The sequence below is a fragment of the Asterias amurensis genome, chromosome 16, assembly GCF_032118995.1.
Source record: "Asterias amurensis chromosome 16, ASM3211899v1".
Classification (NCBI taxonomy): Eukaryota; Metazoa; Echinodermata; class Asteroidea; order Forcipulatida; family Asteriidae; genus Asterias; species Asterias amurensis.
In genome coordinates this window covers 16,163,309-16,188,499 of record NC_092663.1, presented here as the reverse complement: position 1 = coordinate 16,188,499, position 25,191 = coordinate 16,163,309, and the positions used below count along the sequence as shown (strand labels likewise).

General features: G+C 38.5%; 1 protein-coding gene across 2 annotated transcripts; it reads left to right on the top strand.

Annotated features, from left to right (window-relative positions):
* Positions 1-2,762: 2,762 nt before the first annotated feature.
* LOC139948698 (uncharacterized) lies at positions 2,763-24,069 on the top strand. 2 transcript variants are annotated; one of them, XM_071946956.1, is made up of 14 exons: positions 2,763-2,994; positions 4,150-4,229; positions 4,798-4,852; positions 6,516-6,625; positions 8,235-8,338; positions 9,051-9,144; positions 9,319-10,972; positions 12,108-12,216; positions 13,001-13,092; positions 13,966-14,186; positions 14,863-15,341; positions 15,689-15,848; positions 16,199-16,378; positions 17,027-24,069. In XM_071946956.1, the coding sequence occupies exons 1-14, from the start codon at positions 2,886-2,888 to the stop codon at positions 17,072-17,074; spliced, it is 3,495 nt and encodes a 1,164-aa protein (XP_071803057.1). In that variant the 5' UTR covers positions 2,763-2,885; the 3' UTR covers positions 17,075-24,069. The 2 variants fall into 2 exon arrangements, with proteins under 2 accessions (XP_071803057.1, XP_071803056.1); XM_071946955.1 differs by having other exon boundaries at positions 12,105-12,216.
* Positions 24,070-25,191: the final 1,122 nt, after the last annotated feature.

Genomic DNA, 25,191 nt, shown 5'->3' with positions numbered 1-25,191 from the left:
CTTGCGTAAAACTGGCCTCATTAATGTTTAACATGAGCTGGGGATGTCTCTCGACTGTTAACGGTTTTACAGTCATATCCTGTGCTGTCGTGTAGTTTCGCTGATAGAAACACTGGGTCGAGACGGGTATGGGTGTAGCAATTCGGCTCAGATAATCATGCTTTGTGTTGAAGGTGGAGCCTTTTATTAGACATCTGAAAGCACACAAAGTTTTGATAACGAGGGTATTTTTTCTTTCATTATTCTCTTGCAACTGCGATGGCCAATTGAGTCCAAATTTTCACAGATTTGTTATCTTATGCTTGTTGGGCTAAATCAAGGGGGGATACTGACGGTCTTTGACAATTACCAATAATGTGTCCAGTGGCTTTAATTCTTTTTTATTTATTTTAACATGGATTCTTTTTTGCGTGTGTTCATAAAGATGGTCCACAACATGCCATTTTCAATAACACATATTTGTTTAATCGCACATTTTGCAAATGTTTATGAGATGAATGGCGGGTATTCGAGTGAAAATGACGTCAATACATGAATTTAAAGGAACACGTTGCCTTGGATCGGACGAGTTGGTGTACATAAAGCGTTTGTAACCGTTAGTTATAAAATGCATTATGATTGGACAGATGTTTTAAAAGTAGAATACAGTGATCCACACAAATTTGCCTCGAAATTGCGTGGTTTTCCTTTTACTTTGCGAACTAACATGATCGGCCATTTATGGGAGTCAAAAATTTGACTCCCATAAATGGCCGACCGTGCTTGTCGACGAGGTAAAAGGAAAACCGTGCACTTTCGAGGCATGTTTGTGTGGATCATTGTATTCTACTTTTACAACATCTTTCTAACCATTTTTATGCATTTTATAACAAATGGTTACAAACGCTTTTTTAGACCGAGTCGCCCGATCCAAGGCAACGTGTCCTTTAACATTATTTTAGGACTGAGCGATTTACAAATGCAAAAACATCACTGTAATGGGATATTCTAAGTGTATTTATGTTTTGGCGGTCTGTACAAGCGTCAGTATAGAGTTTGTACCTCTCGAGTTTGGGAATGAGGATGTACAACATTCAAACCGGGGACCTGTAAATGAGGACAATCCACGGTTAGGGAAAGGTCCACCGAGTTAGAAAACGCGTACAAAACCAATAGGAGCTGAAATGAGGTCGCAGGCGTATATACAAGCTTGGGTGTTCTGGTTGCTTGTTAAAAAAGAAAAATCCATTGCAATTATTGATAGCCTATAATTAGAGGTCATAATAGAATCCTTTGCTTCATTTTGAAACCTGTCACTCACAACAGAAATGCTGCATTTCCATGGTAACTATCGCGTAGAGATAGTCGGGGTCTATATTTTTTTTCTTCTGGCACTGAAGATTTTTGCCTAATCTTGCAGCAGGCCTGCCTGAAATTACACGGGTGTCAAGGCCACGGCCTCTGTTGCTCTGGTTTCGTGTGCCATAGGGTTTCCGAGACTTCATAAGTTCAAATAGCTTGCGAAAATTTAAACACGGGACTAATATTTTGCTCTAATTACGAACATTTCAGAATTGAAAAAAAAAAAAAAAATGAATGAAAAGTAAAAAAAAAAAAAAAAAAAAAAAAAGTGTATGCATAATGCATAATCTGTGATTTTTTTTGATTAAATTATTTCTAAAAAAAGAAAAAGACAAAACAACAAACTTGTTGCACAGTAGCCTAATTCTGTTCGAGGCCTAACAAAATATTAAAATACTTCAGGCCTGAAGCCTTTATTTGACAGTGAAATTACCTCTTTCTCAAGAACATAGCTTCGTATACCAAGTAAGTCTGTAAATGCTAACAGGTTTGAGTTACTACACACAGTGTCCAGTTTTATAGGCATATACACGGGCTCTCACAATTTCTGTACAAGTTGGCCAGGGTATAGAATTGCATGCGTGATTTTTTTTTCGGCGTTTGAGTCAAACTTGTAATCAGACTCTTTTGATAAAACAAATTGTAGGCCTATCTGAGGTCGATTACTAGATCGGGGTATAAAACGAACGGGGCAGCAATCAACTTGATGAGGAAGAAAAAGCAAATTTTAATGTTGTTGATTTTAAACCCCAAAGTGATTCAGTGTAGGCATATTTTTGTCCGTTTTTCTTTACCGAAATAACACAAGCAAAACAGCTGCTTCAAGTAAACTAGAGTCAAGTGATTATACCTTTTTGCCTTTTTGTGATTTAGAGCGCCCTCTCGTGTCAAGTATTAATTAATATTATTTGACAATCAAGGATGTAACACCAGAGTTGGGCATTGTAGTTTCCTAGAATTGTAAAGCTCTTATACAATTACAACAAACAATATAAAATCATCAAAAACATCGTCAGCATCTCTGGCCCTCCACATTGATTCCACATTATTTTGGTTTCCATGCCTCCCTTAAAGCCTAATATTACCCCCCCCCCTCCCCCTGCCTCCCTTCCCAGTCCATGTGTTCTGATCATGGAGGTATTTCTACCTCCATGTTCTAATGAATCCCATAACATGACAATAAGGCATATACAATCTAACATTCTGAATGAATCTCAGGAAACTGAAAATGAAAGATCAAACAAGTCTTTTTGTCCGTGTCCGATCTGATCTCAATGAAAGGAAATGTTAATGAAGATCAGGTGGATCACAGTGCACAATATTGAAAGGTAAAGAAGTTCTTTGACCCGACTTCAATGTTTCTACCCACAATGCACTTCTGTTTCAGGTCAATGCGCACACTCAGTGACCTGGCGCTGGGACAAAATAAAATCCTGTCCTGAATTCGATGGATAAATCACCACTGGAGGACCCATTTTGGGGTCGAAAATCCCTCATTTCTCCCACTCGTTGGTGAGAATTCTACAGTTGATAGGCTTTCCAATATGAAGGAGATGATCGGGGGCTGCTGTGTTTGCGGAGATGAACGTGGCTGGACGGAGAACCCGTTAGTTTACTGTGACGGACAGGGCTGTAATGTGGCCGTACACCAAGGTAAAAAAAGGAAACTTCTTCTTCACGTTGTTTCAAAAAAAAAAAATCAAGTTGATGCCCTTCGGTCTCTCTGCAGTTTACGCGCCATGATTTATTTAAATAATCGACTTGATATTTTAATGAATAGTGTAGCTTTATCATGAAATAACTCTGCTAGTGACCGTAGAGTTAAAGTGTGAATTGTAACCACTGTAAATTTGGGTCACAAAAGTCACAATGTTTGGCCAGTCAGTAAATTTTGTCAACTAAAAAAATAGTTTGTCACCCGGTCATTATGAACACTGACATTGGAATAAAAAAGAAAACAAATAATTGAAGTGAATTTGTTAATTTGTACTGTTGTGTCCCTGATACTGATTCATTTTGAATAAAGGTTTGGTTTTAAACAAAGATTGTTGTCATTTTGTCTTTGTTTGAGCCCAAGTTTACAACATTTTTACAATAGTGAATTACAGAATATCATAAAAAATAGACCAGTTTCAACTTTCAGTTGAAAATAAATAATATTGGAAAGATTTCCACTATTCCACTATTTTTTACCCAAAGTAATACCTCATTTGAGTAAATTGGAAACTAATTTGTTTCAAAATAACAAACGAATAAGTGGTTGCAGGGGGATACGGCAACATTTTCCATTTAATTTTAAGTTTTTTAGCAGAACTGTGTTTTGTTTTGTGTACATTATTAACAATGATTATTATTGAAACATCTACCTCCATGTTGAAACCAAGCTAAAAGAAGTGAAACTTGAAAGTTTTTAGGTTTGTTTGTTTATCATTTTACCACAGTCTTTTTTACGCTGTCAAACTTGAAATTGAACTATGTTATGATTTTTATGTATGACACAAAGTGTCAGGAGGAGAAATGTTGTAGCGTTGAAGTTGCTAGCTAGTGTAGGTCAACAGTTAATGCTTCAGATACAACTTCCTTAAAAGAGGATTATTTCATGGAAATGAAGTTGAATATCAATTAAAAATATCAAATAAATCCCTTAAAAATGTAGAAATTTTCCAAAATGTTGGAGGAGAATTCCTTACAGGCCGTTTGTTTTCTAAATAGCACACTTTAATTTAATGGGATGTGATATTCCTCTGGCAATGAACTGGAGCCAATTTCTCAAGATATTTAAAAATGTCTTGTTTTTTTTCTTTGAAGCATGTTATGGTATTGTGACAGTTCCAACTGGACCTTGGTATTGCCGCAAATGTGAATCACAAGAAAGATCAGCAAGAGTGGTAAGATTCAATGTTACGCAGCACACACACTCAAATATAGGTAGTTGTTTTCATTTGGCTTTGTGTTTGAACCAAAATTTAACTACAATTTAACTAGAAGAGAAATGTTCATGTGGGATAATTGTAACAACTCTGATGGTCGTAGATCTATGACATGACCAAAATCAACGATTATTGTAGCTAATAGAAATGATGCTTGATCCACTTAGCGAAAGTAGATAAGTAGGACAGTTCTTTTTAAGAACTGAGAAGCCTCCTAAATTCTGAAAATCTACTCCGCGGTAGTAGAGAAATCTCCTAAATTCCGAAAATCTACTCTGCTGCAGTAGAATATAGAGCTCAAGACAAGTTCTCAAAAGAACATAATCTACCCCAAAAGCAGATATATACATGGTGTTACCCCAAGTCTAATATATTTATGATATTTGGTATGTTTGTAGTACATGGGTTAGGTATAAATTTAATTTCTTCGTTAAGAGAAAAAGACCACAATCTTCTTAGATCTCCAAACTGAGCTTAGTTTGACTGTTCAATTAACATGTGATGTCATTTGTTATTTGATTGATAGCGCTGTGATCTGTGTCCTCAACGTGAGGGAGCTTTAAAAAGGACTGATAATGGAAGTAAGTCGTATTGATTGATATCTGATAACTTGATCTTTAAATGTTTAAATGTGTTCATGTGTATGTAAATTATGCAATTCAAATGACTTGATCAGTTATTCGATATTGATTGGTGCTGATACAAGAGAAAGTTGATTCTACATGTACATTTTATTTAAACCAATCAAGTCTCGTTGATTGGTTTAGACAGCTACATTGATTTCTTAAAGACACTGGACACTATTGGTAATTGTCAAAGACCAGTCTTTTCACTTGGTACTCATCTCAACATTATATGCATAAAATAACAAACCTGTGAAAATTTGAGCTCAATTGGTCGTCGAAGTTGTGAGATAACAATGAAAGAAAAATCACCCGACCGTCACACGAAGTTGTGTGCTTTCAGATGCTTGATTTCGAGACCTCAAAATCTAATTCGTGGGAAATTACTTCTTTCTTGAAAACTACGCTACTTCAGAGGGAGCCGCTTCTCACAATGTTTTATACTATCAACTCTTCCCATTACTCGTTACCAAGTAAGGTTTTATGCTAATAATTATTTTGAGTAATTACCAATATTGTCCACTGCCTTTAAGTCTGATTTCCAATTTTGTTTGCCCTCAGAAAAATCACAAATCTTTAGTTATTGATACTGAAAATATATTTAAACTTATGGTCCATTGTAACAAGTGAATTGTCCTACATGTACCTCTGCCAATGGCCCAATATCATGCCTATTTAGACAGTTGACTGAATACACAAATTCTTGTGGTCTTGTTCTTGGCTCTTTAGTCCTAGAGATCTTTGTTTGATCTTAGCTTTCACTTTAGATGTTGGACTATCAAGCTTGAGTACAAAATAATTAACTTATGAGTGGATTTGCCTACTCTGACATGTCTGAAGTAACAACTTTTGGGTTGTGGCTGAACGTAAAGGCCGGTTTATAGTCAGTCGCGCGATGGTCACGCTTTGGAAATCTTGACGCGCAATCCTAAAAAACACAGTTTATAGTCATCAGTGAGGCCGTAAAACTGTGTCTTTTTATGATCACGCGTTAAGATTTTCATCGCCCGACCACTGCGCGACCATCGCTCGACCGACTATAACTCGGCCTTTAACCCCTGATGTTGATTTACTAGGATCCTTCCTCACTCAAACAAAATTCAAAAGGTAACTCAACACCCAAACTATTGGACTCTGATTATGGTGGTATGCCGGATCCCATGTAATTGTAGTCCTCAGTCCAACAGAATCAAACAAAACATGCAGTTGGATTTTGATGGGTTTGGGTTTGTTACTGTCTTTTGATTGTGTATGTTTTAGATGGGTACATTACTGTGACCAGGGCCCAATTTCATAGCGCTACTTAACGGTTAGCAAATTTTTGTGCTTACTGTAGCAGACAAATTTGCTAAGGTGCAAGCGTATTTCACAGGTTAGCAGAAGAAATGGGCGGCCATATTGCGCGTTTACCATGTATTTGCATTGTGACGGTAAGCACCGGAAGGTTAGCATGCCTTTCTTGTGCTTACGGTTAGCAGCGCTATGAAATGGAAATCGCACAGTAAGCACAAAATCAGCCGCTAAGCAGCGCTATGAAATTGGGCCCTGGAACCTCCAAACATACCAAGTCCAAATTCTTGTTTTGAAACTTTACAAGTTAACCGTTGGTTTTTCTTGTCAGGTTGGGCCCATGTGGTCTGTGCTTTATATATTCCTGAAGTCTGCTTTGGAAATGTGACGACTATGGAACCTATTCTTCTATCTTCTGTTCCTAATGATAGATATAACAAAGTGAGTACTACTACATCATTTGGGCCCAATTTCATAAAGCCTGTAAGCACAAAGATTTGCTTAGCATTGAAATTTCTTCCTAAATAAAAACAGGATTATCAACCAAAATTCCATTTGTTGAATATTGCTTGTTACTGGTATCCAGCTGTTGTTTGCTTATCCTGAAAATCACGAGGAAAGTTGGTTGGTAATCCTGATTTTATCAAGGAAGAAATTTTATGCTAAGTGTGCTTACAGGCTTTATGAAATTGGGCCCAGGTCTTAAAATAACCAACGACACCCGCAGCAGTTCCCCTGTGCTTTTGCTGTGGTGCCCTTTGCAAAGTTCCAATACAAACTAAAGTTTTCCTCATAGAAGTGTCTCTTACCAGAAAGAAAATGCTGTGCCCCTTCAAGATTGAAGTTCAAGGCCTACCTGGGGTGTCGTGGCTGAGCGGATAAGAGCACCAAATTCAAGCTCTGGTGATTCTGTTCAGCGGAGTGTGGGTTCGAATCCCGGTCGTGACACTTGTGTCCCTGAGCAAGACACTTAACTATTTTTGCTTCTCTCCACCCGGGGGTGAATGGGTACCTGTGGGGGCAGAGTTGGTTCTTGTGATGGATTAGCTTTGATTGCGCTACATATTTGGCAACACAGGCTGTATACTCCCCAGGGAGCTGAGATGGTTTAAGGAATGATTTAAGGCCCAGTGACCAGGGGTAATAATGTTGAAGCGCCATGAGCGTCACTGTGTGGCGGACCTGAGCGCTATATAAGAAGCCACTATTATTATTGTTATTATTATTACATCCTTGTATCGGGCCTGGGATCCTAGGAGGCCATGGACTGTGTTGCCCCGGTCTTGGCCTTGGTGCCCCTTCAAATGTCCCCATAGACTTGAAGGGGCTGTGTCGTCAAGATCAAAGCAGGTCTGTGGCCGTACTGAAATTGTGAACTGTCACCTAGTTACAACAACCGACTGCAGTGCATGCTACTGGACCACTTTGGTAGCACGTGATTAGTTTTTCAAACAAATGTCTTGTGGTCCCCTAGAATAATATATGAACATTCAAACGTAAATGGATTGGAGTTTGCCTGGACCTGGTTGCCTGTAAATTGCTTCAAGTAACATGACCCTAAGACTAAACAAACAGTAATTAATAAGGGAATCAATCTGTGGTGAAGAGGTTTTCAACTAGTGGTTTAATCCCAACAAGGCCTGGTTCTTGATAATTTACCGAGACGAAGTGATTCCAATTCTTAAATACCTTTTCGATCAAAAACATCAACACTTTTTGGTCAAAAAGTAAAATAAATGCAAAAATTATAATTGTTCAATGATTTCTTTCAACACAACACCCCTCCAGCTATGAAATGGTAAGGCCCTCGGGTAAACAACTCCTTATAAGGAGATTGCTGTGCGCGTATCGCGTGATGTGGCACAACTGTCCCGGCCAATGCTCTCAACCAATAGGAATGAAGAAACTGTTTTATAAGCACAGGTGCAAGCTCGCGTGTCACGCCCATGTTTCAACACTTTTCTGACTGGTCATTCGCGCTCTCCACCAATAGGAATAGCGAAACTGTCTGAGGTATTTATGAATAACTTTTTTTTGCTTGTATCCTCAGTCGTGCTGTTTATGTGAAACAAAGGGACGTGAGGCAAAGGCAGGTGTGGGAGCCTGCATGACTTGTAATAAGAACGGCTGCCGTCAATCTTTTCATGTTACGTGGTAAGTTGATCACACTACTTTAAAGGCAGTGGACACTAATGGTAATTGTCAAAGTCCAGTCTTCTCACTTGGTGTATCTCAACATGTGCATAAAATAACAAACCTGTGAAAATTTTAGTTCAATCGGTCGTCGAAGTTGCGAGATAATAATGAAAGAAAACACACCCTTGTCACATGAAGTTGTGTGCGTTTAGATGGTTGATTTCGAGACCTCAAGTTCTAAATCTGAGGTCTCGAAATCAAATTCATAGAAAATTACTTCTTTCTTGAAAACTATGTCCCTTCAGAGGGAGCCGTTTCTCACAATGTTTTATACCATCAACCTCTCCCCATTACTCGTCACCAAGTAAGGTTTTATGCTAATAATTATTTTGAGTAATTGCCAATAGTGTCCACTGCCTTTAAGTTTATCATGAACCTAGTTGTTGAAGTGATCTTAAAAATCTGTTCTTGTTACATGGCGAGTTGCTCACACTTAGCGGGAGAAATTTCATAAAGCTGTTTAGCAGAATATACTGCTTAGCAGAAAATACTGCTTATCAAATTTCTAGTGGGGCACCAGTCATAACAATGTAAACTTTACGGACTGGTGGCTGGTTACCTGTTTTTGCTAAGCAAGATTTTCATGTTCTTAGTAGGTTTTGGTGCTTTTATGGAAATGGACCCTGGCCAAGATGAGATAATGAAATGTAACTGTATTTCTGTTTTGCAGTGCTCAGCAAGACGGATTCTTGTGCGAGGAAGCTGGCCAGTATAACGATAACGTCAAGTACACTGGCTACTGTTCCTACCACTACAATAAACTGGTGAGTGAGTAGTTTGTACTTTATACTTTCTCTTTTAGATGGAAGTTGCCCATTCTATTGTATAGGAGTAAACCCATATCTGTTGAGGTTGTTTGTGGCAACTGCTTGTGGAAGAAACCTGCATAAATTTCAGGAAAATTCCTCGTTGAAAAATTGTTTTATTTATTCTTTCAGAAAAAAGACAAAGATATCAAGACAATACCTCCATTTAAGCCTCTTGGTAGTGCCTACAGCACTCCTGAGAAACCTGCAGACAGGCCTTCTGCCGATAAGACTGAAAAAACTGATAAATCAGAGAAGTTAAAACTGGACAAGATCATTAAAGCAAAGCCTGAAAGGAAGAACAGGTTTTGTATTGCTGAGGCAAGTGCTGCCCTGATTGCACAACAGGAGAGTGCAGCAGAAGCAAGAGCAGCTGAGGTGAAAGCAGCAGAAGCACGTTCAACTGACTTGAAGACCTCAGTTCGTTCGTCAGAAGGACGTGTCGCAGAGTCCAAAGTAGCTCGTCCATCAGAAGGACGTGTTCCTGAGTCCAAGGCAGCCCGTCTGTCAGAAGGACGTGTCACTGAGTCAAAGGCAGCCCGTCTGTCAGAAGGTCGTGTCGCTGAGTCTAAGGCAGCACGTCTCGCGGAAGCACGTGCTGCTGAGTCCAAGGCAGCTCGTCTGTCAGAAGGACGTCTTGCTGAGTCCAAGGCAGCACGCCTCGCAGAAGCTCGTGCTGCTGAATTAAAAACAGTGCGACTCTCAGAAGCTCGTGCCGCTGAAGTGAAAGCAACACGTCTCACAGAAGCATGCACCACTGAGCCTAAGTCAGGGACAAATACTTCTAGTTCTCCAAATAGTGGAAAGGGTGACGACTCAAGTGGAAAGTTTACCAACGCAAATTTTACAGAGACTGTGATCGGCCCAACTGGGACACCCCCGTCATCGTCAGGAGTGGAGGATCCATCCTCGGGGGATAGCTCCTTGATCCTGAAGTTTACTCGGAACACTGTGAGCCAGCCTGGAAGAGGAAGAAAAAGCAACACGCAAAAGTTGGATATTCCAGGAGTTGGGGATAGTCAGTCGACTGTCGTCTCTTCAAAATCCGGAGGATCTGAGTTCAGTGTTAGTTACTCTGAACGTGTTTCTTCCCCAAGTCTAACCCAAGAGGACACAAGTTTGAGTGTCAAACCAAACAAATCTAAAAAAGGGCAGTCAAAGTCTAATCCTTCGACCCCGAATCCGACGACACCAATGGTGATTACAGAAACAGTCATGGTCAAGGATCTTCCACCGGTGTCGGAAAAGACACGAGGTACCCCGACAGTGGATGTTGAAACAGTTACATCACCAACCCCGAGTGGTTCAGGGAAGACCACTTACACAGGTGCTTACGAGGAATTCATGGCTAAATATAAAGCTGAGGAGACTGAAGATGTCTCCACTAAGAACAAAGAGGAAGAATCCTCACCTGCCTCGACCATCTTCCAGACGTCAAAGGTCATGACAACAAAACCGACAATCCACAAACCCACAAGTTCTAAAACTGCAATATCCACTACCTCGAGTAGCGGTGATGAAATGACCAAGCGCGAAAGGAAAAAACACCGCAGTGGGAAACGGAAAGACAGCAAGTTGAATCGTCCCAGGTCGTCTTTGAGATCTTTTGGAGGAGGAGACGGGATACCCAATAAGAAGAGGAGATCGAGTGGATCATCTCTAGGTAGTCCTCAAGCCTTGTCGATGCCGAGATTAAGTTTTAGTGGGACTGGTGGTAGCTGTGGCTTAAATTCTCCATCCTCAGGATCCTCAATGATGAACTTCTTGAATCAATCAACAAATAATGGTAAGTTCCCCTTAAAATTTGCTTTAAAAACCTCCCTGTTGCTAGTATTAGTTAACCTCCCTGCTACTAGCAACCCTCCCTTCTATAATAAGCCAACAAGTAAACCCCTCTGCTAATAGTAAGCCTTCCTGCTACTTGTAAACCTCCCTGCCATATTAGTTAATCATCCTGCTATACAAGTACACCTCCCTGCTACTAGTAAGCCTCCCTTCTATACTAGTAAGCTAACCTGTTAAACAAGTAAACCCCTCTGCTAATAGTAAGCCTTCCTGCTACTTGTAAACCTGCTGCCATATTAGTTTATTATCCTGCTATACAAGCACACCTCCCTGCTACTGGTAAACTTTCCTTCTACTGGTAAACCTCCCTTCTACCAGTAAACCTCCCTTCGGCCGGTAAACCTCGCTTCTACCGGTAAACCTTTTTTCTACTAGTAAATCTCCAACTACTAGTAAACTTTTCTGCTACAAGTTAACTCGCTGCTACTAATTAACCTCCCTACCATAAGTAAACCTCCCTGCTACTAATTAACCTACTTGCTACAAGTCAACATTCAACTAAGAACCTCTGTACTGCCAGTGAACCTCCCTGTTACTAAAACCTTCCTGCTACTAAAACCTTCCTGCTACCAAACCTTCCTCCCTACTAAGAAGTTTGAGTTGCCGGATCTGAAGGTTAGTTTTCAGAACAAGCCCTGCCACCTTAATCCATTAAAGGCAGCGGACACTATTGGTACAATATTGTTAGCATAAAACCTTACTTGGTAATGAGTAATGGGGAGAGGTTGATATGTAGTGTAACAAATTGTGAGAAACGGCTCCCTCTGAAATAACCTAGTTTTCGAGAAAGAAGTAATTTTCCACAAATTTGATTTTGAGACCTCATATTTAGAATTTGAGGTCTCAAAATCAAGTATCTGAAAGCACACCACTTCGTGTGACAAGGGTGTTTTTTCTATCATTATTATCATCATTAAGTTTGACGACCAGTTGAGCTCAAATTTTCACAGGTTTGTTATTTTATGCATAGGTTGAGATACACCAAGTGAGAAGACTGGTCTTTGACAATTACCAATAGTGTCCAGTGTCCTTAAACATTTGTAATCCCCATATGTTTCTTGTTGTCTCGTTAGAAGATTCAGCAATCAGGGATGTATTTAACATGGCAGGTCAGAGTGGACTGATTGGACCTCAGTCTCGGCTCTCGTCTCTCAATCACAGACAACACCAAGAGACCACCCAATCGTAAGTAATGTTTGGTTTTATATTTATTTCTTCTTACTGTACAGCAAATGTTTGATTGAAAGCCATGGCCCTATTACATAGAGCTGCTGTTAAAGGGTCTATGTACTTTTTCCTTACACAAAACACAATGTCCACAGATTTACATGAAACTTACACAGTTTGGAGATTATGATAGTAGAAAACTTCCCTTGAAATTTTACGTACTGAGGTACTGTAGTTTTTGAGAAATCGCAAAACAATGGTTTTTCATCTCAGTTTTAGCATGTAAAAGCGTGTTAACCAGTTATTCTATGATTATGGTATAATATCATAACTGGTTAATGGGATTTTACATGCTAAAATAATTTTCGTCTTCCTGAGATGAAAATTATTTTGTGACTTGTTTTACTAATTTCTACAACTACAGCACCTCAGTTAGTAATATTTGAAGGGAAGCTTTCCACTATCATTATCTTCAAACCCTGTAAGTTTAATGTAAATCTGTGGACAATTTGAAAAAGTACCAGAATCCTTTAAAACAGAACATACTTCTTAAACAAGTGATACCAGTCACAGATGCTACATGCAAAATTGCATTCTAGCTGGTAACCGTTTAAAAAAAGAAGAAGAAGAAAACAAGAAAAAAAAGGGATTCCTGTTGTCTTTCTCAGCTCCCTTGGGAGTATACAGCCCCGCGCTGCAGTGGCGGTCTGTAGGCCTTCTCATACACAATATCAACCTGTTATTTTGTTAAACAGTCTACATCAAATATTCTTGAATGTTTCTGTGTTGTTTTGACTTGAAGGTCTGGTATGCCAGAAACGATGGAGCAACTTCTTGAGAGACAGTGGGATCAAGGATCAGAGTTCCTGATGCATCAAGCCACTCATCTTGACAGTGAGTTAATCACATCCTTATTCTTTAGAGAGCCTTCTTACACTAACTTCTTATTTCTCTGGCAATGCAAAAGGCTTGCTACATGTACCTGCTACAGTCCCGCCTTTAAGCACCTCCGCCCCCCCCCCCCTTTTAAAAGGGTGGTTTTTAACTGTGGGGTGGGTATTAGGGGACATTCTTCGTGCAGGACGGCTTTGTAGATGTGCTGGTCACCTGTTCCTCCTCGCCACTCACTGGCTTGGTATTTTTTTTTAGCTATTTTGCTTCTTTGTTTCTTCATGTATCGATTTGCATATTTATATTTTTATGCCAGTGTAAAGTCTAATAAAACTAAAACTCAACCTAGGATGCATACGCATACAGGATTTGATTCTTTTGGGAAAATCCACAAGACCACAGGATTCATATCATAAAATGTTTAGAAATAACTTTACAAGAACAAGGCTCGATTTCACGGAGATTCATCTAAACATGACTTGTCAGTATTACCATAGTAATGTGTTCTGTGACATCAAACTTTGCTAAGCAACTACGATTGATTTGCAGTTAAATCAATCTTAGCTCTTTGTGAAATCAGCCCGAGAATCAAACTGAGAAAAATCTCAGTTCAACATTGGCTGTTTAAAAAAAAAATAAGCACTAAGACATTGTCTCCATGGGTAGGTACCAAGTATATTTTATTAGCACAAAAAGTAGCTAAGCACAACAACAAACTTATGCTTACTAGAATAACGTAACCAACCAAAACACAATGTCTCATGACAAAGCAAACATTGATAAGCAATTTTTTATGTTAAGCAGCTCTATGAAATTGGGCCCTGAATTAAATTAAATGAAATATGAAACTCATGTTTTCTTGTCTGTCCTCCACAGTTGCATCCCTGCTGTCTTGTTTGTATCAAATACGGCAAGAGAACACCCGTCTAGAAGAGCACCTTACATCTCTTGTCCAACGTCGGGATCACCTTATTGCCGTCAACCTGCGCCTCGCGAGGCCTCTGCACCAGGGAGGGTCCCCAGAGAACTCAAGACGGAGTCCAAGGTTTAACAATGTGATACACTCAGATGGGACGACCATGAGTGCTAGTAGTCAGGTATTGATAGCAAGTTTTTTGGAAGGTTTTTTTGAGTGGGGGCAGGGGATTGTATACAGGGTGGGAGTTTTTAAAAAGGGCAAAAAAAAAAAAATCAAAAATCAGAGTAAGAAGAACATCATGCCTCAATAAGAAACCAGTTCCTTATTGAAACTCTACATCAGCAACTTACAAATTGCTGATGTAAAAGATGCTGATGTAGAGTTTGAATAAGGAACTGGTTTCTGATTGAGGCATGATATTCTTCTTACTCTGATTTCTGACTTTTTTGGGGGCTCTTTTTTTGCTTACACCATTTATACCTGTAGGTTAGCCTTTGTACTTTTTTTCCCCCCCAAGAACCAAAAAACGTGTCTGCTTATTCCTTCCAATGCACACTCGTGATTGCTTTATGTAATAATAGATCTGTGACTGTGCTATTTGATGCATTTACCTATTACTTTCCTTTTATATAACATTTGCTTGGCTTGTCCCCTTTAGTGTTGTTGCTATAAAAGCCCATCTAGTTTTTATATAGTTAGTTAGTCTTTAAGTGCAACCACACCCTCAAATGCAAGTTTGATAACAAATTCATTGATTAAGTTTGATTTGTCAGAAATGTAACTAGTCTTTGGTGGAAGTTGACAATGAGAGGACTTTGTCGTAATGGTGTTTATTTTGATTTCTTTTCTTCAAGGAGTTGAACAGCAGTCGGAGCAGTACCCAAAGCCTAAGTCACTCCTTGAATCAATCCTTAAATCACTCTTACAACCAGTCTCCCTCATCGGCTGCCCTCTCCCACCCTCACGGCAACCCGACCATCAATCTCAATCATTCCCAGTCGTCACTTCACCCTTCCAGTACTCCGCAGAACAACGGCCTGTCTCATCTTCCAGTCATGCCGTCCCCGATTCCCTCGTCGCAGTCTTCCCGCCATAGCCCCGCCCACTCCCACACCTCAACACCCCTGTCCTCGTCCTCACATGGTACAGTCCAAGTCATCCCGGGTCATGGGCAGGCGACCCCACCTCCAGGTCGACTTACTCCGGGTCATGGGCAGGGTCGCATGACCCCAAGCCAGGAGCGAATGACCCCAGTGCTGGTCAAGACATCTCTGGGTCAAAGTTCATCAGGTCATGGGTCAGAAGGTCATAAAAGAGTACCATCAAGGGACAGGTGAGTTGTTTATAACTCAAGTAAACCAATCTCCTTATCAAGTTTTCCGAACGAAACAAAAGTTCATGGCCTGATGTTTCAACCCTAGAACAGTCTTTCTCGAAGGCTAAATGATAACATAACAAACATGACTAGGTAATTAAGTGTAACAGAAGCAGTCAAGTGAAAATATATATAAAGAGAGAGGCACACAGAAAAAAAGCAAGGGGTAAACCATAAATAGGGATGACTGGGTAAGAATTATAATGATTCTTGGAAACTAGAACTTGACATCGATTAAAACCCTCGACTTCTGGGTTTCTGTACGAGTGCCTAACCAGTTTCCTTGTCTGCTCCTTTTTCCCCAGCACAAGTACGGAGTCGTCCCATTCAAGTCGTGACAGTACAAGTCGTGATCAACCTACTCAACTCCCTGGGGTCAATCCAGGGGTCAACCCAGCAATCCATTCAGCAATGCTCTTACAACATCAAAACCTTAATACACTGGTACAGCAGCATCTTACAACTGTAAGTTTCACTTATGATTATTCATCAGATGTGCATAATTAGACACACCACCTCTGATTATTCATCAGATTTGCATAACTAGACACACCCAACTAACTCAGTTTTGTTATGAATTCTTATGATTGGTGATTAATTGATAGATACAGCATATTTGCATGAATCCTCTTGCCAAAGGGATAGAAAGTTTGACCAACCAAACTTACTGCTTCCCGTGACGACTGACAGAGTATACTGTTCGAAATCTTTAGTCCTTTGGGTCTTCTGACAACCACCATCACTTGAGTGATGGTGGTCTACACAGTGTCACAGCAAAATGTTTCTTATTAATATTTCTTTGTTGTTATTTACAGGAACAGCATCAGCAACTTGTGTACCAAATGATGCAGACTCAAAACCCAGGGTTAGGTCTATCCGTCGTTCTCCCCACTGGCATTGGAACGGCCACCACGGCAGCATCCCTTCTGCCCGTCAATGGGGAATTACAATCAATGAGTGGGCATAGTCAATCACAGAGTACGAGTAGACCTAAGGTAAGACATCATCAGTCTATAAATAGAATGAGTTAAAGGGGATTGGGAATCCGTTCGTAATCTTTGAATTTTCTTGAATTAGTATTTATTCAACCTTCTATTTACTTTGCCTTTTTTTTCTGATTGTAAGAACTTGGAAATTTTTCCTTTCTGAATATGTAAAATTTACAAAATAATTTCTCAAATTTGTCCACAATCCAGGCCCAAGTGCTAAGGTTAGTGACAATAAACATACCCCGTGTCCCTGCTCAATGTTATTGACCTCAGCTCGAGTGCAGACCGCGAAATGAGAGCCACTCTTGAACGGGGGCCAGGGCCCAACTAGAGTTGGCTGTGATTGTAGGCCCTTTTTGCAGAAATGATGCAACTGAAAGACACTGGACACTATTGGTAATTGTCAAAGACCAGTCTTCTCACTTGAGCTCAATTGGTCATCGTAGTTGCGAGACAATAATGAAAGAAAAAAACACCCTTGTCACACGAAGTTGTGTGCCTTTAGACGGTTGATTTCAAAATAATTATTTTGAGTAATTATGTCCACTGCCTTTAAGAAAAGTGTCCATAGCTGCAGTATCTATGTCAACTCTACTAAAGCTTTATTTACATCTTACAAATCCTATAATGACTATTTTGTTAATTTTTTTTCAGAGTCCGAGAGGCGAAAGGAGACAGACAAATTCCAAAGACAAGAGCTAGCATTTAGCTTCCCTTCCTGTTCAATATGAAGTAAGTGACGACCTTTAGCTAATTATCAAGTTATAATTTGTTTAGTTACTTATGATAATTTTATTTTGTAATTTTTTTTAAATATGCTTAAAATATTCCTGCTGTTTAAGTTAGTCACTGAAATTCCTAGTGTTGAGTTTTTTTATTGTTCCCTTGGCTATCACAGTTTTTTTTTTGATAAGTACCTGATTATGTTTTGAACTGTTTGTGCCAAAACTGTACAATTTTACACGTAATTAGTATGGACGCTTTTTTTACATATCAATTATTGATTTATTTGTTTGTTTAGTGAACACTTCAATCTTTGTACATTTTTTGGGAAGAAAGTTTGATCAGGTACATTTAGATGGTTTACTTGCCCCTAAAAGAGAATTCAGTATTTGTTAAAAGACTACGTACGCCATTGGTAAAAGATTGTTTGTTTTTTAATTTTTAAAAAAGATTGTTCGTTTTAAATCTAAAAGAGAATTCAGTATTTGTTAAAAGACTACGTACATGTACGCCATTGGTAAAAGATTGTGTGGTTTTTAATACTGAGAATGAAGAAGATGGACATTTTATTTGAAATTGATAAGTGCCAAATTTCATGGCTCTGCTTACCACTTCATTCTCTGCTTACTGTGCAAGCGCCGAATATCTGTGCTAGCGGTGTAAGCGATGAATGCCTAGTAACAAGGTACACCCACGACACAAGCAAAAATTCCCTGCTAACTTATACGCTGAAATATGCTTGATGTAAGCACATAATTTCTTGCTTCTGTATGCGCCAAGTAAGCAGAGCCGTGCAGTTGGGCTCAGTTCGTTGCGTTGCCAAAGCCCACAGAAGCACCTTCCCTGTTGCAGTGTGATTTCAAATTACATTAATTTAATTTTCCAAATAAATTGCAAATGGCAGCCATGGTTTGAATATTTTTGCAATGGTAACATCTGCAGTATGATTTAGGATGAATAGTGTCCCATTTAAAAAAAACAACTCCTCTTTTATCGATGGTGTACAAAATGTCAGAATTATGTATATTTTTTCACATGTCATGTTATGTGCAGGATATGAATATGTACAGTAAACAAAACATTAAATAAATCTCAGGAAAAAAGTACATATACCTGTAAAAAATACTTGAGAGAATACTTGAAGTCTAGAGATTAAAAGTAGATCTTTGCTCGTTATGAAGGAAGGAATAAGACTTCTGACATAACTATTTTTTGAGAAATAACCACTTCCTTATGGAAGTATATTGACTGAATAGCTATTTTAATTCGGATTAAGACTGTCTTTCGAAGTCTTACTCGATCTCTTACTTGTGTCCTTGAGCAAGGCACTTGACCATAATTGCTTCTTAAAAGTTGGGAAGGTAGTGCATTTTGCTCTACCTGCTGGGCTCCTAGTATACAAATATTGACTGCTTCGAGAGCTATGGTTACAAATTACGACTCCCGAGGTGATCCCCGGAGCGTTCTATTTTCCTAAGGTGCAGCTGAGGGAAAAAGGAACGGTCCGTAGATCACCGAGGGAGTCAGAGTTTTTACCATATCACGAGTAAAAGCAGTCGATATTTGTTTAACAAAACCCCAACAGACTATTTATCATCCTCGTACACGTAACGTTCGTACGCACGTTTCAGATACACAGGTTCACAACTGATTGGGTTCGAGGTGGGTAAAAAGACGTCTGGGTACTGCAAGCTGTGTGATAGTCGTCGGACTATCACACGGCAAACGATGCACTATTACAAAGCTGCCGTTTCTAGTCAAACTAAGACATATCATGTGACACACTCTAAACCAATGAAAAGGCAGAATATTTGTAAGCGGTGTTATAATTTGCGATAACAATGCCTTCAGGGCTGTGAAGGGGGTAACAGGAGTAGATAGCATTGTGCCTCTGGTGGCAATTGATTTGTGCCAATAGCCCAAAACCTTGAAGCGGCCATCCTGCCTTGTGATGTTAGGCAATCTCTCATAAAAAAAACATCAACAAATATAATCAAATTATTTGCGCATTCTAAAAGAATCTGATCGATTTTTGTTTTCATCTCCAAACATTTCCTGAAATTAAATCCAGGTTTTTCTTTATTGTGAAATTACACAAACATTACCAAACATTCAAAAGAAGTAGGCAGGGATTTATTTTGAAAGTTGCAAACACATACGTGACATAAAGCATTGTTTTTGTCTCATATGTGATGCTTAGTTTCCCAGCTTTGATGGATGTTTTTAATGTTCCCTACTTCTATGTCACTTTTTAAAGTGAATTTCACTTATGACCAAAAGTACTGTAAAGTCTGCTTTGAAGAAAAGATTATTAAATGTTGTAATTTTTTTAATTTGATGTATTTTTGTAAGATTTGGAAAATGGAAACCTAAAGTTTTAATTTATTTATTTATGGTGTTTAAAGATGAATATCTTTCTTTTCTCCAAAAGGTTAAATTTGTTCTTTTTTCTTTCTTGTTTTCCTTCTCATTTCTGTAGTTTAATTTGTTAATATTTTCAAGTTTTCCATTTTTATATGATAAGAAGTTTGAGTGTTTAATTTTTGTTCTTTTGAGTTAGGTTATTTTGTTTCATTCCATCCATGTTCTTACAAAAGTGCATATAGGTTAAATTGGAAGTTAAACCTTCTTCTCACAAACACTCAAATGTAGAATCAGATCTTTCCCAGATTTTTTTTAGGCACCAAAGGGTCTGTGTACGGTTGGTATTGATGGCAATAAAAACTTACTTAATAAGAAGTACATGTACAGAAGCTTTGGATAGTATTTACCCTATTCACCTGGGCCCAATTTCATGGCTATGCTTACCGTAAGCACAGAATCGGCGCTTACGGAAGCAGGGAATTCTGTGCTTACGGCAAGCGTATTTCACAAGTTAGCGGCGAATTTTGGCTTCTGAGCGTGCGTATTTCACTTTACTAGGCATTCTACGCTTACAAGGCTAGCGCAGAAATGCGGCGCTCGCATGTAAGCGGAGAATCGCGATCGTAAGCGCAGAATTCGGCGGTAAGCAGAGCCATGACATTTGGCTTGGATGCGCCATTTTGGTGGTCAATGTCAACGTGCTTTATTCAGTGAAGTGTGCATTTTTAGACGACGCAGCGTTTACATCGTGTGCACATAAACATAACTGCCAACCAAAAGGGTCAGCGTACAAAAGTGGCCGCGTGTGACGTGCGTACTTGCGTGTGACGTGCGTGCAAGGGGTCACTAATGCATTTTGAGAAACTTTTCAGTTCCACATAATGTGGTTATGGGAAAAGATATCACCTTTTCTCTCCCGAATCATCAATCTGGGAAGCGTTACTGACAGTATGGTTTCTCAGATTGTGTATTCCAATTGCAGATTATTCTTCCTGTGTGGATATAACCGCTTCAGGTTTTCAGCCATATCTCAAAATCGCTAACACCTTTTGAAATGAAATTTTGACAGGTTAGTCTTATGGTACAACGACTTGGGATTGAAACAAAGGATTGAAGGGTTCAAATGGGAGACTTTGGAACGCTAGGTGGCAGCAGACTTACCAGGTAAATTTCTATTGTTTACGTAGTTCTGAGCATGCGCACACTACCATAAATAATGAATTTTACCTGGTAAGTCTGCTGCCACCAAGCGTCCCAAAAGTCTCCTATTACCAAACGTACACAATCTCTTTAAGATAGATTAAGTTGAATGTTGGTGCAAAAAATGTCAGTTTAAAAATGTTCACCCTGTTGTAGTTTAGTGGAATTAATTTGTTAGAATTTGTAATCTTTATATGAACATATTTTAAAGTGTGCAAAATAGTATTGGTTAACAGACCATGTTTTTATCTCTGTACATAAATACTTTCCCAGTTTGTAACATGGATTTTTTATAGAGGTTAGGGAGTCAAAACTTTTCATACTGGATGTATATTGGTTGATTGCAAAGATTAACTCTCTAGATCACTGGAATTTTAGTTGTGTGTTTGACTTTGTACATGTACATGTAGTAGGACAATTTTGGATTATTTGGTGTATATTTTAGGAATTCCTTGTTAACATAAACACTGATATGGCTGCATACTATTTAACTGTGGTATTAGTATTTCTTTTTGATTAAAACCCTTTTTTACGGTGGCCTGAAGACAAGAATAATTTTTAAAGTCACAGCTTCAGACAGCAGGTTGATTGGTGATTTGGGTATTTTTTGATTGTAGGATGAAAATTGCTGAAATCTGCAGTCATCTTAATCCTAACCGTTGATTAATATTGGTCTTAAATAGACTGTTGGTTCCCTTACGGAGACCAAGGCTATAGTTGTTAAACCAATAGCTACAGGGCGTCTAAAAAAAACCTATACACATTTGGGACGACTGTTGAATAAAAAATATATGATTCTGGGGGAAGAAGTTTATATGTATGGATAGCTTATGGACTTAACTTTCATATGACACCAAAAAAAAAGTCAAAAATAATTCATGATTGGGTGAGCACTGCTCACTTTTGTAAAGGGTATGAAAATTAGGTTGCGCAGTAATTAGCATTCCAATCTGTGAGAGTTAAGTACTTTGGAGCTTATAAAATTCACTCCAAGATGTCGGCGACTTATTCTTCAGTGAGCAGTGCTCACCCAAGCATGAACTATTTTCAGACTTTTTGGTGTCATATTAAAGTTGAATCCATAAGCTATCCATACATCTAAACCTTTTCCCCCAGAATCATATATTTTTTATTCGGCAGCCATTTCAAAGGTTTATGTTTTTTTGAGACACACGGTATAGTGAACCAAACCAAAAAGGCGGCCAGTACATGCCTAGACTCAACCTAGTCAAACTTTAAAGATACTTTTTATCAAGTAATAGTTATAAAATACTAGTGACAATGGAACACACTTGTTGGAGTTTAAATGTCTTTTAAATTTGTCATAAAAAACATATATTATAAAAAAAAAAACTAAAAAGATTTGTATCTGTTTTTGATACCTCATAAAACTTTATAGGATAAAACAATTTATAAACACAGTTAATTAACAGTTTAAAAAATGTACATGTAGTTTGTATCATTCTCACATTATTTCAAATTACTTTGTGTCAAGTAATTCCACACTGATTGTAAGCGAGGTATAGTAAATGTAGTTTCGTAACTTCTTAAGTAAAAACATTACCACAGAATCTAACTATAATTTTGTGTTCACCAGTTAAAATAATTGTCACAAAATTGATTATTTGGGGTTCGTATTAAAGGAACACGTTGCCTTGGATCGGTCGAGTTGGTCTTTGAAAAGCGTTCGTTATAAAATGTATATAGGTAGAAAGATGTTGTAAAAGTAGAATACAATGATCCACACAAAGATGCCTCGAAATTGTACGGTTTTCCTTTTACAGTCAGCCATTTATGGGAGTAAGATTTTTGACTCCCATAAATGGCCGACCGTGTTAGTTTGCACAGTAAAAGGAAAACCACGCAATTTCGAGGCAAACTTGTGTGGATCATTGTATTGTACTTTTAAAATATCTTTCCAACCATATGCTTTTTATAACAAACGGTTAAAAACGCTTTTTTATAGACCAACTCGTCCGATCCAAGGCAAAGTGTTCCTTTAAGTTGGTATTACTGTGCTCGGATGAAGCAGACACTTTTTTACATGGACTAATCAAGTTGAATTTATTCTGAAATTGTTTTTTTTTTGCAGAGTAAAGAGTAAAGACACTTAGATGTTTGACGACAAAAAAAGTAAAGAGTTTTTTCCACAAAATAATGTGTGTAGCTAAACTCACCTTTGATATTTTTTTATTTCCTGTGAACCACCTTAAATCCATCAGAATCAAACAGCTGGTTCTGTTGGATTCTGTTGGACTGAGGACTACATGACTACCAACATGAGTATGTGTGCTCAGTGGTCATAATGGGTTGATGTGGCTGGCAGCTGAATGCGCCCTTGCATGCCTGCTTCTCGAACACGTTGTAGCCGCGTCCTTCGCAATTCAGCTCTAGCTGCGAGTAAGGACGATTAGCCCCCCAAATTATTATTAACTTTCACTGGACCAGAAAATACCACTGGACAAAAGCAAAATGAGAAGAACACTATGTACATGGCAAGCTAGGATGCATTTTGCTTTATCAAATAGAAATTGTACCGAGGGTTTCTCCATAGCAGTTTTTATGAAAGGGTTGGATCTGTAAGCATAAAACATTAGCTTACAGACTTTATGAGATTACGCTCAACTCACTTGGTTAGTAAACACGCGACAGAGAATTTTCTTTTGTAAACAAATAAATAACTTATGTCCCTGATGTTCCATTAAATGAACAAATTATTTTTGTACCAGTGATTGTGAGAGGGATGTGATTTAAAGGGGCTGTGTTGCCATGAGTCAGGCCTGTGGCTTTTCATATGAATGTCAATGTATCATGAACGCATCACCTTTGTGTCATTTTGCGATGGGCTTGCGACGGGCTTGCGATGGATTTTAAAACGTCCGACTTTAGTGAAATTAGTTTTTTAAATCCGTCGCAAACTGGCGACTGATTTCGCGATTTGCGATGGTTATTGGCTGTTTGATTTAAAGTTTAGTGAAATCGTCCCCTGGTTCATACTTCCTTTGAAAGCGAATGCGATATGAATTTTGACGTCACAAATTCACACTGAATAATTCTGAAGATTTGACTTGTGCTCAACTCCTGTGAAATATTAGCAGCGGAAATGGAGCTGTGAGGTCAAAACTTGTATCACATTTTCAGGGAAGTATGAACCAGGCATAACTGGGTGAGAGTTTATTATTCCATGTTCAGCCACAGTCCTGCTTTTGAGTTAGACAACGTTGCCCATTTAATGTGTTTTGTTTTAGTCTTTATTGTTTCTAGGTTTACAAATTTAAGAAAATTTCCTGATTACAGGAAATGAATGAACTACCTATCTACAATGTGTTGATTGTTGAAGTTATTATTATTATTATGGTGTTGTACATACATTGATATTTCTGAATAAAAACACTTCACAATTTCTCAAAATTATGGAAAAAAAGAGTTTGTGGATAGTTTTTATTTCTATGCCCCTTTTATTGAATTGCTATGTTAGTCATGTTTCCTGTCTTCTATATCAGTAAAATCATGTGGGGTCCCAGACTATTTTACCTTTTGGTCTCATTTTGATAAAAATTGTTCAAATTGGAATTAGAGAATTATCCAAGCTACCCAAATACAGTCAGCTCTTGTTAAAAGAGCTCCCGTTGTAATGACTAAAGAGTAATAATAATAGTAGTATAGGTATTTATATAGCGCCTTTAACACAAATCAAAGCACTGAACAATTAATAAAACAAGAACAATGCAAGGAAAGAAAGATAAACAAAACAGCAAGGGATTAATGACGAGGCTGACTGAAGAAGTAGGTTTTGAGTTTTTTTTAAATGGCAGTAAAAGATGATTCCCCACTGAGTTTAGGTAATTTGTTCCATTCCTTCGACCCAGCCAGAGGAAAAGATTTGGAGGGGCAGATCGAGAAGGCCTGTGTTCTTATTTGCTTCGACTGGGACGGGCACCAAGGAATTTTCTCCTTGGTAAAGGCTACGAGGAAATTATAAAACTTCTTCCGGAACATTTCAAGGGCACAAGGTAATGACCAGGGGGCATAGAAGCAATCACCTCTGTTACCTCCTTTAGGCCTGCTCAAGTCCTGGAATCTAATTTCTATTTGTTCATTTGTGTTGTGCGCATGGAGGTAGAATTGACTACTAGACAAAAGCGCTAATGGGCAGTTCTTATTCTTATTCTTATTCTTTATTTGGCCAATAAACAATTACAAATACAAGCCGACAGTATGTCAAATAGATAATATAAGTACATGTACAACAGTAAATACAAAGCAAGAAAAACAGTAAGGGCACAGGAAATAAAACAACCCTAATATGATGGCCAGGATCAACAAAAGTATAATTACACACTGTAGTTCGAAAGCCTGTTAATCCAGTCACATAGGGAAGCAAACACAGGATGAGCTTTGAGTTACATATTTTTCCCTAAAAATATATATTTATTTTTTCTATGGGGAAGGAGGAGACTGTACTGTGAAAGGAAAAGTACAAAAATTCAACCCCCAAATTGTTTGTTATGATGTTAGACTGCCCCTTTAAG

Bases quoted from the DNA above. Each gene is read 5' to 3' on its own strand.
- LOC139948698 (XM_071946955.1), top strand. From the start codon at position 2,886: ATGAAGGAGATGATCGGGGGCTGCTGTGTTTGCGGAGATGAACGTGGC. The intron at 12,217-13,000 runs GTAAGTAATGTT...TTTGACTTGAAG, and splicing joins CACCAAGAGACCACCCAATC to GTCTGGTATGCCAGAAACGA. The intron at 16,379-17,026 runs GTAAGACATCAT...ATTTTTTTTCAG, and splicing joins AGAGTACGAGTAGACCTAAG to AGTCCGAGAGGCGAAAGGAG.